This window comes from Sorex fumeus, unplaced genomic scaffold, assembly GCF_029834395.1.
Source record: "Sorex fumeus unplaced genomic scaffold, SorFum_2.1 ptg000035l, whole genome shotgun sequence".
NCBI lineage: Eukaryota > Metazoa > Chordata > Mammalia > Eulipotyphla > Soricidae > Sorex > Sorex fumeus.
The window spans coordinates 12,906,411-12,919,328 of record NW_026606092.1 but is presented as its reverse complement, the minus strand read 5'-3'; the positions used below and the strand labels follow the sequence as shown (position 1 = coordinate 12,919,328).

Here is a 12,918-nt window from a genome sequence, read left to right as displayed (position 1 = left end):
GTAAGGCGAACGCCCTACCCGCTGTGCTATCGCTCCAGCCCACGGTTATGTATTAAAATGAGAATATTTTCACTTTTTCAAAAGCAAAATAAAACAATAATAGTGAATTTAAGCACCATGCGCATTAAGTATCTGTAGCACTAAAGCACTGTCCTCCCGTTGTTCATCAATTTGCTCGAGGGGGCACCAGTAATGTCTCACAAAAAATTGTGAGAACTCGTTGTTACTGTTTTTGGCATATTGGATACGTCATGGGTAGCTTGTCAGGCTTTGCTGTACAGGCGAGATACTCTCGGTAGCTTGCCTGGCTCTCCGAGAGGGGTGGAGGAGTCGAACCTGGATCAGCTGTGTGCAAGGCAAATGCCCTACCTGCTGTACTATCGCTCCAGCCCATTCAAGAGTGATTCCTGAATTAAGTATCTACCAACAGGAAAATAGTAGTCAACTTCTAAACCAATAGCTGAACCAAAGTTGCACAAACCAGTACTTATCCTTACTACAGATTAGGCAACGACTGTATTCTCCAATCTTATTTGTGCCATAAAAAACATTAAACACATCTACTAGATTAATTTTTTGACCCACTAATAAAATCAAGTTCCAAGTCCAGGAAAATCTGCATTATGTAAGCTTCCAAGTGCCTTCTAGTCTCATGCTCTGAAATAAGGATCCAATCTAGAGAATCAGAGTTCACACCCAGTTTGCTCCCTTTAAAATTTTCAGGGCAAGGGCCAGAGAGATCTCACAGCTTGTGGGTCTCTTGCCTAGCACATAGTGGGCCTAGGTTCAATGTCTGGCATAGAGTATCTTTCCCCCAACCTCATCAGGTGTGATCCTTGAGTGCAGAGCTAGGAGTAAGCCCTGAGTACCACTGGGTGCGGCTCTGCAAAAAGGCAAAATAAAATACAATTCACAGGGTAAGAGTTCCATAGAGCTGGAAGGGAGAGAGAGTCCCATTAAACACCAGGAGACTGCCTGGCAGGGGTCAGATACTCACATCACTCATGTTCAGAGCGTTGACTTTGGCTTGAATAAACTGCGGCAAGTCAGGGTCCACCGTGTACCTGTGCTTCAACTTCTCTCCCTCCACCTTATAGTTCAACTGAAAACAAAGGGCACAGCATACAATGGTCATCAGTGGACACAAAGTTTCTCTGTTTCATCAAACACATGCCTTAGGCTAATTGTGTGGTTTTCCACCTCAAGGCAAGAGCCTGCCCTCTTCTTCAGAGGGGGTGCTAGGGATTACATTCAGTTGTTCATTCTGTCATATTTATTGAGGAAACCAGTGGCCAGCAGGGCAGTAAGGGCTGCATTAAAAGGGGGTGAAAAGGTCAGACTTGTATTCTTGGACCTTATACAAGGAGACAGACCATAACCCTGGAAGCTGAGAGAGCTGAAAGTTGGGATGTCAACAGAATAACCTCAGGAAAGAAATAGGATGCTCAGCAGAGGCTCCCCAAGGGGGCAAGATTTATGCCAAGATTTGAAGAAAGGGGCAAGATGGGGGAACTCTAGGCAGAACAACAGCATCCAGGACCCTTGTCTGCCACAGACGTTCCAGGTTGTAGGACTGCAGGTGCAAGTCTCTGAGGGAAAAGAGCCCTTGACCTTTTCAGTCCAGTTATCAAGTTTAGGTTTTGATTTAAGCTTCGAGACACTTATTAAGGAGTTTTCCGCACAATTTACGTTCTTCAGGTGTCCTCTCTGGGGGTTGTGGACCCAAGCAAGAGAGCAAACAATAGCCTATTCTAGGAGTCCACAGGATGCCCGAGATGAGAGGGCAGCCATCCACAAAGGTGGCTGGGAAGGACTGAGGAGGCTGGCTCAGCACTAAGTGTTGGCTGGGAGAGATATTCTGGAACATTCTGTAGGAACTGCCAGGTCTCTGGCTTCAGGTGCCAAGTAGATATCAATGACAGTTATGGAATAGGGAAGATTTAGTTATAGAATGTAAGAGTTTGCTGGTTACCTGTAAAAAGTCAGAAGGGACACCTCAGTCAACATAAAAAAATCAGAATCAACATCATTTATCTTCACTAAAGTAGCACTTAATTTGAAAACATCTGAGGTCAAGATAGAATTGGCTTGAGATGTAAAATCCACATATAATTCTCAAACCTGAATCAAGCAAAGCATTTCCTCAGCTGCCAGTACTTGGAGCCCTATACACAAAGATTTCTTTCTTCTTCCCTTTGACTCTCTCTCTCTCTCTCTCTCTCTCTCTCTCTCTCTCTCTCTCTCTCTCACACACACACACACACACACACACACACACATCCCACATGGAGTATTTTCCTAGAACTCAGAAATCACCAAATGAGGTAAAACCCTGAGAATTACAGCTGGCCAGTGAATTTCACTCAGAAATGAGACTCCATGTGACAATAAAGTAAATTGCTCCCTCAATAGGTCAGTAGGTAGAGTGCTAGTTTTCCTTGCATATGACTCAGGTTTGTTCCCCAGCACCTTGTATGGTCCACTGAGCTACATCAGGAATAATTCCTGAGTGCAGAGCCAAAGATAGTCCATGAACACTTCCAGGTTTGGTCCTGGAAGCAAATAATAGAAATAATCTAAATGGCTGTCAGAAGGTGCCAAGTAGATATCAATGACAACAGAAGCAAATAATAGAAATAATCTAAATGGCTGTCTCCTTCTTAGCTGCCTCTCTCTATATTGCCTCTATAAATACGGAGCTATTATGCAAGAGAATAGGACATTGCACCTTTCTTCTACATAACTAGATAAAATGGTTGCAATTCAGAGCATAAATAGCTTGGTTTGCCATTCTGAAAAAATTAAAATAATAATTTTGATAGTTTCATAACATTCATGGATCTGCTTATGAAAAAAATGTTTGAGAGTTTAGCCAAATTTGTAGCTCCTCTTTCTCCCTCCCCTGTTCTTATGTTTGAGGTCTGAGTTGCTTTAGAAATAAAACTTTTCTATTCCATCTTTAAAAGCAATTGATTTGCTCATATAGATGCCCCCTGACATAAGGTACTGAGATGAATGTGTGTCAGGGTGCTCTGTGACAGAAGTTCTTCATAAGCAAACGCTTTTTAAGGGAAACTACTTACATCACTTAACTGCTTTGTATTCTGCTGAGCCAAAACCATGCCCATGGAATCAGGCACACTTGTGAATTTGATGGTATCTGGGTGCTGTCGATACTTCCTCTCATTTAATGCTTCGCCTGCTTTCTTGACCTTCTCAACCTCCAGAGAACCAATAGGAATCCATCCAATGCCCTTGAAGAAGCTGTTATACTCGTCTTTATATGCATTCTGTCAAAGTAATCACAAATATGAAGATATCATGGAGAATACATAAGGGATGTTTCTAAAAGCTGCAGGTCCATTCAGGGGAAATGAAGATCTATAGCCACTGTCAGCACAGTTGTGTCTGTAGCAAAGCTTTTAACTGCATCTGCCCATAGAGATACCCAGAAGGTAGGAGAAGAAAAAGCACTTCTGTGCCCAGAGAGGTAGTATGAGGGTTAACTGAGCCCAGTTCCACACCTGGAGCCACATGGTATCTACTGAGGAGTGCCATGAGTGAACCCTGAACACGGCCTGGTGTGACCCCAAACAAAGACAATAGTAAGAGGGCATCATTATTCACACAGAGGGAATCTGGGCCACATCCTTCCATGAGGGCTGCTTTAAAAAGAATTGCATCTTTTTGACAGAAAATTTGCCTTCCTTTTGATTTAAATAAAAAATTCTCAACTTTGAACTTCATCAACACTTTCCAGTAGGATTTTCTGATCTTAGTTTGGAAGGAGACATTTTCCTTGAACAACAATACATTTCTTCCCTTCACAGAGGATGCTTCTTACAGAAATCCTGCAGAAGGAAATGTCTTGAATATTGAACACCCTCCCCATGCTGCTCTCCATGAATCATGCTGCAATCACCTTCCTGGCTCATTCTGGATGACTCATTACATAGATTTACATGGATGAGAACATGACCTTGAGTTAAAAAAAGAACTCAGAGAGTAGGGAGGATGCTTCCCTTTCAAATTAGAGTTAGCACCATTGAAGCAGGGCTCCAGGAGCAAGCATTTCCTCTTGCTGAGGATCAAAGTGGGCTATATAATTAGTGGAACATGATTGACCTTTGATCTATAAATCAAGAAAGAAAATGGCAAAGATTACAGTAGGAGCACAGAAAACCAGCAAAAACTTAGTGTGTCTACCATGTATTTGCTAGGTATGTGATCGACCCAGGTTCAATTCCAAGTATCTCATATGAACCCCCAACAAGTCTGCCAGGAGTGATTCCTGAGTACAGAGCCAGGAGTAACCCTAGCATCCCATTGTGGTCTGCCCAGCCTCCACCCCACCTCCCCCAGCAAAATGTATTTTCCAAATATACTATACTCTGAGAGCTATTAAAATAGGAAGATATGATTATCCCTTATGTGCCAACTTCTCTGGGTCTGTATGTTATACATACTTACATCACTCTGAATTTGGTTCACATTCCGAGTATGCTCAAGACTCAGGGCGTCAGGTAAGTATGTGTAATGATGTATCGGTTGTTTGTAGTTGACATTGGTGGCAACATCCTGGGCCATCTTTGCAGCTGTAATGCTAACCATGTCTCCAGGTGTATGGTAGCTGGTTTTGGTGTTCTCATAGTTCTTCTTATATTCACGGTCAGACTGCAACTTAGCCACGTTCATATAGTGGACCAATTTAGGATCATCCTGGAGGCTTCTAAAACCCACATGCTTTCCTTTAGACTTCTCATAAGCTTCCTTGTATTTATACTACAGACGGAGAATTTGATTAGCGATATCTTCAGGACTAATAACATTAGGTGTAGCAATTATATTCACACATGAAAGCATTCAGAGCATTGTAAGTTTCCGGAAGATGGAACAAGAAATGCAAAACACACCATATCTCCCAATACAGCAAGTTCAGAGTGAAAGCATTTATTTACAAAACAACTGGCTTAAAATTGAGCATCCTAACAGATTCAGAATCACTTTCTTTTCTTTTCTATAAATTCTACAGATGATTGGCATGTCAAACTGTATCTAAAGGCAGCTGAATTTTCACACAATACAGATACAACACATTCCAGATATAAAATCAGTATCTCCTGCCTTTCAAAGGTTGTAAAATTTTCTAATCTCATGGAACTTCACATTCATGGCACATTATAAATGACAGAAACCTTCCATTTTTTGTTCCCATTGTCAATTTAGAGGCTTCATAGGCAGAAAGCTGAACTTTAACCTACTCTATTTTCAGAAACTACCCTTCAAGCTCCCCAGTGAACAGCTGCAAATGAATTAAGGAACTATAGGAAAAATCAGAAACCCCTGTGGGCTTTCCCTATGGGGAAAAAATCTAACTGCAAAGTTTTACAGTAAAAGTTGGTTGGGCTGCTATACTAGGTCAAAACCTCCACTGTTGTACAAGAGAATTCTTCATGTCTATCTAATTCTCTGCTCTCATTTTTTAAAATTTTTATTAGTGAAACACCATGAGGTACAGTTGTAGACTTACAAATTTTTGTGCTTGGATTTCAGTTATACAATGATCGAGTACCCATCCCTCCACCAGTGCCGATTCTCCACCACCACTGATCCCAGTATCCCTCCCAACCCTGCTCACATTTTTTAAAGTCTAAACTAAAGATTTAATAATGAAAGGATTACCAAATTATTTCTAATCGTGTTAGGAAAAGCTCGATGCCAGTGCTAACATACTGAAAATGTAATACTTGACATTTTTACATTCTTATGTCCCTATCTCCCATATGGTCTGTATGCTTGGTTGGTTCCTTCTCATTTCTCAAACTAAGATCATAACCCCTGAAATAGTGTGACTGTGCAATCTATAGGACATGGGTATTTTGGGAAATGATGCTCTGTGAAAACATGGGAAGATAGTTGTTTATACTTTTTGCCATAAGAAATGTAATGAGCAATAATTTATATAAATTAGTATTGCCTTCTAGGGGGAAAAGGGCTCTTTCTCATTTGGTTTATACAATCTGTACATCTTATATAACATCTTTTCAATCTTCTTAATGCAACTAGAAGGCAGGCAGTCATCTGAATTTAATGTGTTGCTGTCAGGGTGTTCCCACCGAAAATAAATGGGAACTGTCAGGGAAATGTGCCAGGGAAGGTAATTTGGGTTATGAATCAGGGGAGATGGCTGCTGTCAGATTTATGACAGCTCTACTACATGGGGGTCAAGTAAAAAGAATCACAGAAATGTTAAAGTGACAGGTTTTCAAAACAACAGTTTGTGCAGAATTTGAATGTCACTAATTAAACATACTGTTTTTAACATGGTATCATGTAAGCGAGTACATGTTTCATTACTTTTCAAAAATGGAATCACAAAGGTTTTCCCCTAAATTTTTTACTTACATCACTGGCGATGTTTCTGGATGCTTTTGCTGCAGCAATGGGAATAGCATCTCCCAGAACTTTGTTGCCCTTGGCTATTAAGTCATGCCAGTCCCGTTTATAACAGACCTGATACAGAAGAGGGAAAAGCAGGTCAGCAGACTGCATTAATCCGTTGAAATGAATTCTTCATTACTGGGGTTGTCTTATCCCTTTCCAGATAGAAGCTAAAGGAATCTCTTAAAGCCCATGATGTTCGAGAAAGTGACCTTAGCACAATGTCACACTTTGTATAGCATAAAATGATTGTATCAGTACCAACTATCCATCCAAGTAATATTATAACACATATTGGAGAGGAGCCATTTTTTCTTATTTTTCCGGAGGATAATAACCTCCTACAAAGGCACAGCTAAGTAAATTGAGCAGAGTGTTAAAGGCATAGAAGTTGGGCTTTATGTAAAGAAGAATGCTGCATCTTTGAAAGTTGTCAGCCCTTGGTAGGTCAACTCAAGAGATTGAGAAGAATTATCATGGAATACAGTTCAATAGGATCCATTTGGAAAATCAACCAAAATAATTGTATAGGCTCCATTCCATTCTAAATTTCTGCAGTTTTATGATCAGACTATGTTTCTCACCAATCGAGATCTGACTTACATCGCTTATATTGTAAGCATTGCACTTGGCCTGGACAAATTCAGGAAGATCGGGACTCATTGTGTATTTATGTTTTACATCTTCTGCTTTAGCTTTGTATAAGATCTGCAAGACACAATGACACAAACAAAGTTCAATACAGACAGTACAAAAAGGGAAATTCATTAATTGAATTGTAATGAATTAATGTTCCTTTAACTCTTCTGTACATTTTGTACATCAAACTTTCCTGCAGATCTGATTTTAGCCAGCACACATATATTGATCATGGACAGGGAAAGAATATGGCAATTTTTAACAAGACCTAAGTGGGAAAAAGTCTCTATAGTTGTAATTTTTAATTAAAAGAAGCAAAACCACATACTCATTTGTATTATGCCTTGTACTGATGTTTTTTACATATTAAAAGTAAATATGAGCTGCTAAATATGGCATTGATCATGACAAACCGATTAAGACACAGAAAGTGTCTAGGGTTCAAGCTTAAATTTTACTTCATGTCTATACTACTAGAATAGAATTTTGAGCACAACACCAAAATGATCCAAAACAGAATATCTCAAAGACAGCGGAAAAGGAAGACATGCTTAAAAGGAAGGTAGAAAGCAAAGGAGGAGAAAGAAAATACTGGTGTCTAAAATAAAAATAAATTAAAAATTTTATTCAAAATGAAATAATTATTGTTAGCTAAATAAATACCTAAAAATCCTTTTAAAGACAATATATTGACTCAGAGGAGCAAATCTTTGAGTGTCTCATTTCTTAAACCTCCTCCCTCCCCCACCCCCCATCCTGTGTGACTTCTCTTCAGCTGGACTTACATCACTGACTTGCTGCGTGTTTTGCTTTGCTTGGACCATAACTGGGGAGTCCACAACGCTGGTAAATTTGAGTGTGTCTGGATGTTGCCTATACTTCTTTTCATTTAGGGCTTCGCCTGCTTTTTTGACTTTTTCCACGTCAAGACTGCCAATAGGTATCCAGCCAATGCCTTTCATCCAGGTGTTGTAATCTTCCTTATAGGCATTCTGCAGTAAAGAAAACCAGTGGGGTGAGCATTGCAGGCCCTACCATGGGCTCTGTCTCAACAGACTCTGATCTGTGGGGAGTGGGGCAGTCTAGTAGAGTCAATGTCACTTACATCACTCTGTATGTGCATCATGTTTTTAGACAACTCCAGGTCCATGGCATCAGGCAGGTAGGTGTAATGGTGGAGCTGATGCTTATAGTTGGCATTGCTGACCATATCCTGAGCTTTCCTAGCTGCCACCACGTTGAACATATCATGGGGTGTGTTGTATTTCGTCTTTGTTTTCTCATAGTCTTTCTTATATTCTCGGTCTGACTGTAACTTGGCCACATTCATGTAATGAACCAGTTTAGGATCATCTTGGAGACTTTGGAAGCCAACCATTTTCCCTTTGGCTTTTTCAAAATCCTTTTTGTACTGAACCTATTGGGGAACAAAGACGGACATATTTTTTAAGATGTCTTAAATACTTAATATTTTATTAATGAGACCGTGGTTAGATCCATTGAGTGTCCCCAAAATTAATTTCAATAATCAAGTTATATATTCACTTATACCTAATTTAAGATGTAACCTGATAAAATAAAAATGTGATTTTGATCCTATTTAATTGCCTGTGGCTTCTACCACTTAAGAGAGATTTGAATGAGGATGTCAGTAGCTGACAGAAGGCTATTAAATTAGTGGTAAAATTTTAGTAGGGCTAGATGTGATGGTGGTAGTAGAAATACTCGCTATTCAGAGGGCAACCCAGAGCTGGTAGTGGGTTAATAATACAAATTCATTCTGAATAATTTAGTGAGGAAGGGCCCATCCTTAGGGAGACCTGGAGAGAAACCCAGAAGACTCAGAATTGTGTCCTTATTGAGACAGCAGGGTCCAATGGGGGAAAGGGTGGTTTGGTTAGAACAACCCACAGATAAAGGGGTTCAGAAGAGTTCTCTTAAGACACATCCATGTATTACTTGATCATAGCATGTTTTCATTCATATAATACAGACTTTGTTCTTAGATCATCAGTGAAGTCATGCCTATGTTCTGGGGGGAGGCATAGCTAGGATTCTGATCTATCTCAGGATCATGCAAAACAAAAAGAGACATAAACCCATGAGAGGTTACAGTAAGTCCAGGTAAGCCCAAGAAAAGCCACTCTGTGCTGATTACTGGGAGCTCGAAGTAATCAGAAAAATATGAAGCACCAAGGATCTGCAGAAATCACAAGTAATAGCACATAGGGGCTTGCTTCTGTCTTATTTAAATCTTATTTTAGCTCATATCTGGGTTAGAGTAAGACAGGAAAAAAACACAATTCCTCTCCATAATGGACCCTAAAGACCAACACTTAGGGTCTGTCTGCAGAAGCAATGAAATATAAGCAGCAGAGAGCGAAATGAGAGAAAGAGAAATTCACCTACATTAAGCAAGTTTTGAGACAAAATTACCACCAGGAGATCATTATGACTTATCTGGTAATTCACTCCTTTATTTCCATGAGAAAAAAATGATGTGAATTCATGCAGACATGCAAAAAGAATTTTAAACTAGAGGACTCAATTATAACTAATCAGGAAAGGTTCTACCAACCTTTCGAGCAAGAAAATTCACATCTGTTTAGGGAAGTTTCCTGCCCAGTTTTGGAGCAAAATTTCTTTCAGTTGAGGACAATAACCATTGAGGCTTCAGAGCAGCCTGGTAAGATGCCCCAGATCCCCCATTCTTGTTTATTGTGGTCACATTGCCAACCCTGTCCTCCCCCCCTCCCCCCCCCCCCACACCAAACCCCAGTGGCACTCACGTCACTTGCTGCCTGTCTGGCAGCTTTGGCAGCTTTGATGGGAATGGCATCTGTTCTCAGATCATATCCCTTCTTGCTCATGTCTTTCAAGTCAGCTTTGTACATATTCTGCAAGAAAGTGTCATTGAAATATCACTCAGAGGCGGCCCTTGGCAAAGGCAACCCCAGGTCATCGCTCTTTGCGTTCACACACGCACCTCACTGATGTTGTAGGCATTCACTTTAGCCTGAATGAACTGGGGCAGGTCGGCAGGCAGGCTGTATTTGTGGAGCATTTCCTCTCCTTTGGCTTTGTAGACAATCTGGAAGAGAAGGAGCGTGTAGACATAAACACACACTATCAGGGTATCAGGATATGCCAGGGCTGACGGTGGGGCATAGATGTGATTTTTATGATAAAACAATCTGTGCTCTCCTCCTTCTCATTTGCAAATATTTATGTCTCATATGCTAATGCAGCAGGTCCCATATGAGTGCTCATACAGGTTGACAAAGGTAGGTTCTTGGAACCTCTGGATAGGTATGTGTCCCTTATAAAAGTCAGTTCAGTTTACTGAGTCAATGGGAATGAATGTGATATCTTGCCTGTCATGCAGGATAAAAGCTCATAGTGGAGGACACATCCACCACCTGTGTTGTACTTGGCAAAAGACTAAGGGTAGATTATACTATATGATCTTTAATTTGGCTCTAACTTAAAATATAACTCTCCAATATGGTTTAGTGCCTTTCCTAGAAGTAGGGTCGAAGTGATTGCCATCAAGTGCATCTCTCTTAGGTTTTTCCTGAAAACAAGGTCAAATGGCTAAAAGGCCAGTCAGCATAATATATCCAATACTTTAAAGTATATCCAATACTTTAAAGTTAATATATTTATCCAATATATCCAAAAAGGTCAAATGGCTAAAAGGCCAGTCAGCATAATATATACAGTACTTTAAAATATATCCAATACTTTAAAGCCAATACCTAGGCAAACTTTTAAGTGAAAATCTGGTCCATTACTCATGTAATTATTTTATATAAAAATTGCTACAGTATATAATAACTATGTGTGGCACAAAATCTATTTATATTAGTTAGCATTAAAATACAGACAGGAATAGACTTACATCACTCCTCTGAGCCTGGTTAATCTTAGACTGTACTGTAATAGGAGCGTCTTCAATGGATGTAAACTTGAGAGTATCTGGATGCTGGCGATATTTTTTCTGTTTGGTGAATTACAAAGAGAAAATAAATACAGTAGCATTACTTTCATTGAATTAATTTTTTCAAAATCTTGAAATTTATATCAGATGGATAAGAATATTTCCTAATTAAAAAATGTAAAAACATTAAATGCTTGGTTTGTTTTGGGGGAAATAAATACAATAACAAAAAAACAGTATTTAAATATTTAACTTAATTCATTCAATAGGATATATGATCGGGGCTGGAGTGATAGCATGGCGGGTAGGGCATCTGCCTTGCACGTGGCTGACCCAGGTTTGATTCCCAGCATCCCATATGCTTCCCCAAGCACTGCCAAGAGTAATTCCTGAGTGCATGAGCCAGGAGTAACCCCTGTGCATCGTCGGATGTAACCAAAAAAGTTAAAAAGAATTTTTTAATTTTTAAGAAAGGATATATCACCTTCATGTTTATTGCAACATAATTTACAATACCTAAGATCTGGAAACAACACATGTCCCTAACAACCAATGAGTGGATAAAAAGATGTGGTCCATGTACACAATGGAATGCTCTTCTGTTATTAGAATAGATAAAATCTTTTTTTGTGACAACAGGGATGGAACTGGAGGGCGTGAAGTTAGAAAATGTAGGTCAGAAGAAAGATAAATATGTATGACTTCACAAAATATAGGATATAAAACAACAAAGCAGATGCAGGGACCAAACCAATCCTTGGATTTGGATCACAGAACTGAAGTTTTGGAGTATTGGGGAGGCTTGAAGAATAAAATGGTAGAGGGGTGCCGACTTACTTATAAAGAGGTATGAAAAAAGCACTCTGAAACATTCAATAATGTGAACCAGTGTCACCTGAATTAAAAATGTTCTAATAAATAAATCATTGATTTAATTTTTCATTATTTGGGGACCAAGACAACCTATAGGAAGATTTTGTTCTCTTTGTCCCTTGCCATAGCATGAACCAGGGCATGTTCTACAAGGTCTAGAAATATCATAAAATTTTCTAAAGGATAAATGTAAAGCAAGCAAAGATATTTGGAGTGTCTTTGCATGACATTAAAAAATTCTCAGGAAAGTCATTTCCCCTGTCACTTCATCGGTGACAGAAGTAAATAAGTAACTAAGAGGAGGAAAAATTATAGAGACAGAAAATAAGATCACTGGTTGCCTGAGGTTGAATTAGAGTGGCAACTTTTAAAGGGAAATTCTGAAAGTCCCTTTTTCAATTGTGAGAGCTGTATAACTATGTGATTGATTTTCAATTTGTCAAGTGACATACTTGATAAATAGATGAACTTTACAGCATACAAATGGATCTCATAAAGCTGATAAAAATAGTTCTACAATGAATGGTACACATAAACTATTTTGGTGATACAAATAAGTATGCTTTGCAGGCTGCAGAGATAGTACAAGGGGTAAGGTTTGATCCCTGTCATCTCTTACAGCACCCCAAGTACTTCCAGAAGTAATTTCTGAGTGCAGAGTCAGGAATAATTCCTGAGCATTGTCAGGGTAATACACACCTACACACCCCCAAAAGAAGTATTCTTTGGTCCAGAGAATTAGTGCAAGGGTTATAGCACATGCCTTGCATGCAGCAAAGCCCAGTTCAATCCCCAGAACTACATGGTTTTAAACTGGAGAAATTCTGAGCACTGCTGGGGTGGCAGAGGTAATCCCCAGCATTGCAGGGTCCAAGGAGCACTACATCTTCATCCCAAGCATTGAATCTTCTGGAAAGGACTTCCAGTATTCCTGAGAACTGCTTAGGTGCAGATCTGAAATGAAGTATTCTCTCCCTGGATACTATATTCATGTGGTAGGATTTTTTTCACCCAGCAATCACTGG

At 39.6% G+C, this 12,918-nt stretch overlaps 1 protein-coding gene across 1 annotated transcript in view; it reads right to left on the bottom strand.

Moving 5' to 3' along the window:
- The window catches only part of NEB (nebulin), a 234,600-nt gene that overhangs the window by 168,319 nt on the left and 53,363 nt on the right, over positions 1–12,918 (bottom strand). The window contains exons 30-39 of the mRNA XM_056117623.1: positions 10,982–11,080; positions 10,067–10,171; positions 9,870–9,977; positions 8,186–8,497; positions 7,866–8,072; positions 7,045–7,149; positions 6,406–6,513; positions 4,471–4,782; positions 3,084–3,290; positions 998–1,102 (exon numbers count right to left, since the gene is read on the bottom strand). Coding sequence (XP_055973598.1) covers positions 998–1,102; positions 3,084–3,290; positions 4,471–4,782; positions 6,406–6,513; positions 7,045–7,149; positions 7,866–8,072; positions 8,186–8,497; positions 9,870–9,977; positions 10,067–10,171; positions 10,982–11,080 — 1,668 coding nt within the window. The remainder of the gene's footprint in view (positions 1–997; positions 1,103–3,083; positions 3,291–4,470; positions 4,783–6,405; positions 6,514–7,044; positions 7,150–7,865; positions 8,073–8,185; positions 8,498–9,869; positions 9,978–10,066; positions 10,172–10,981; positions 11,081–12,918) is intronic.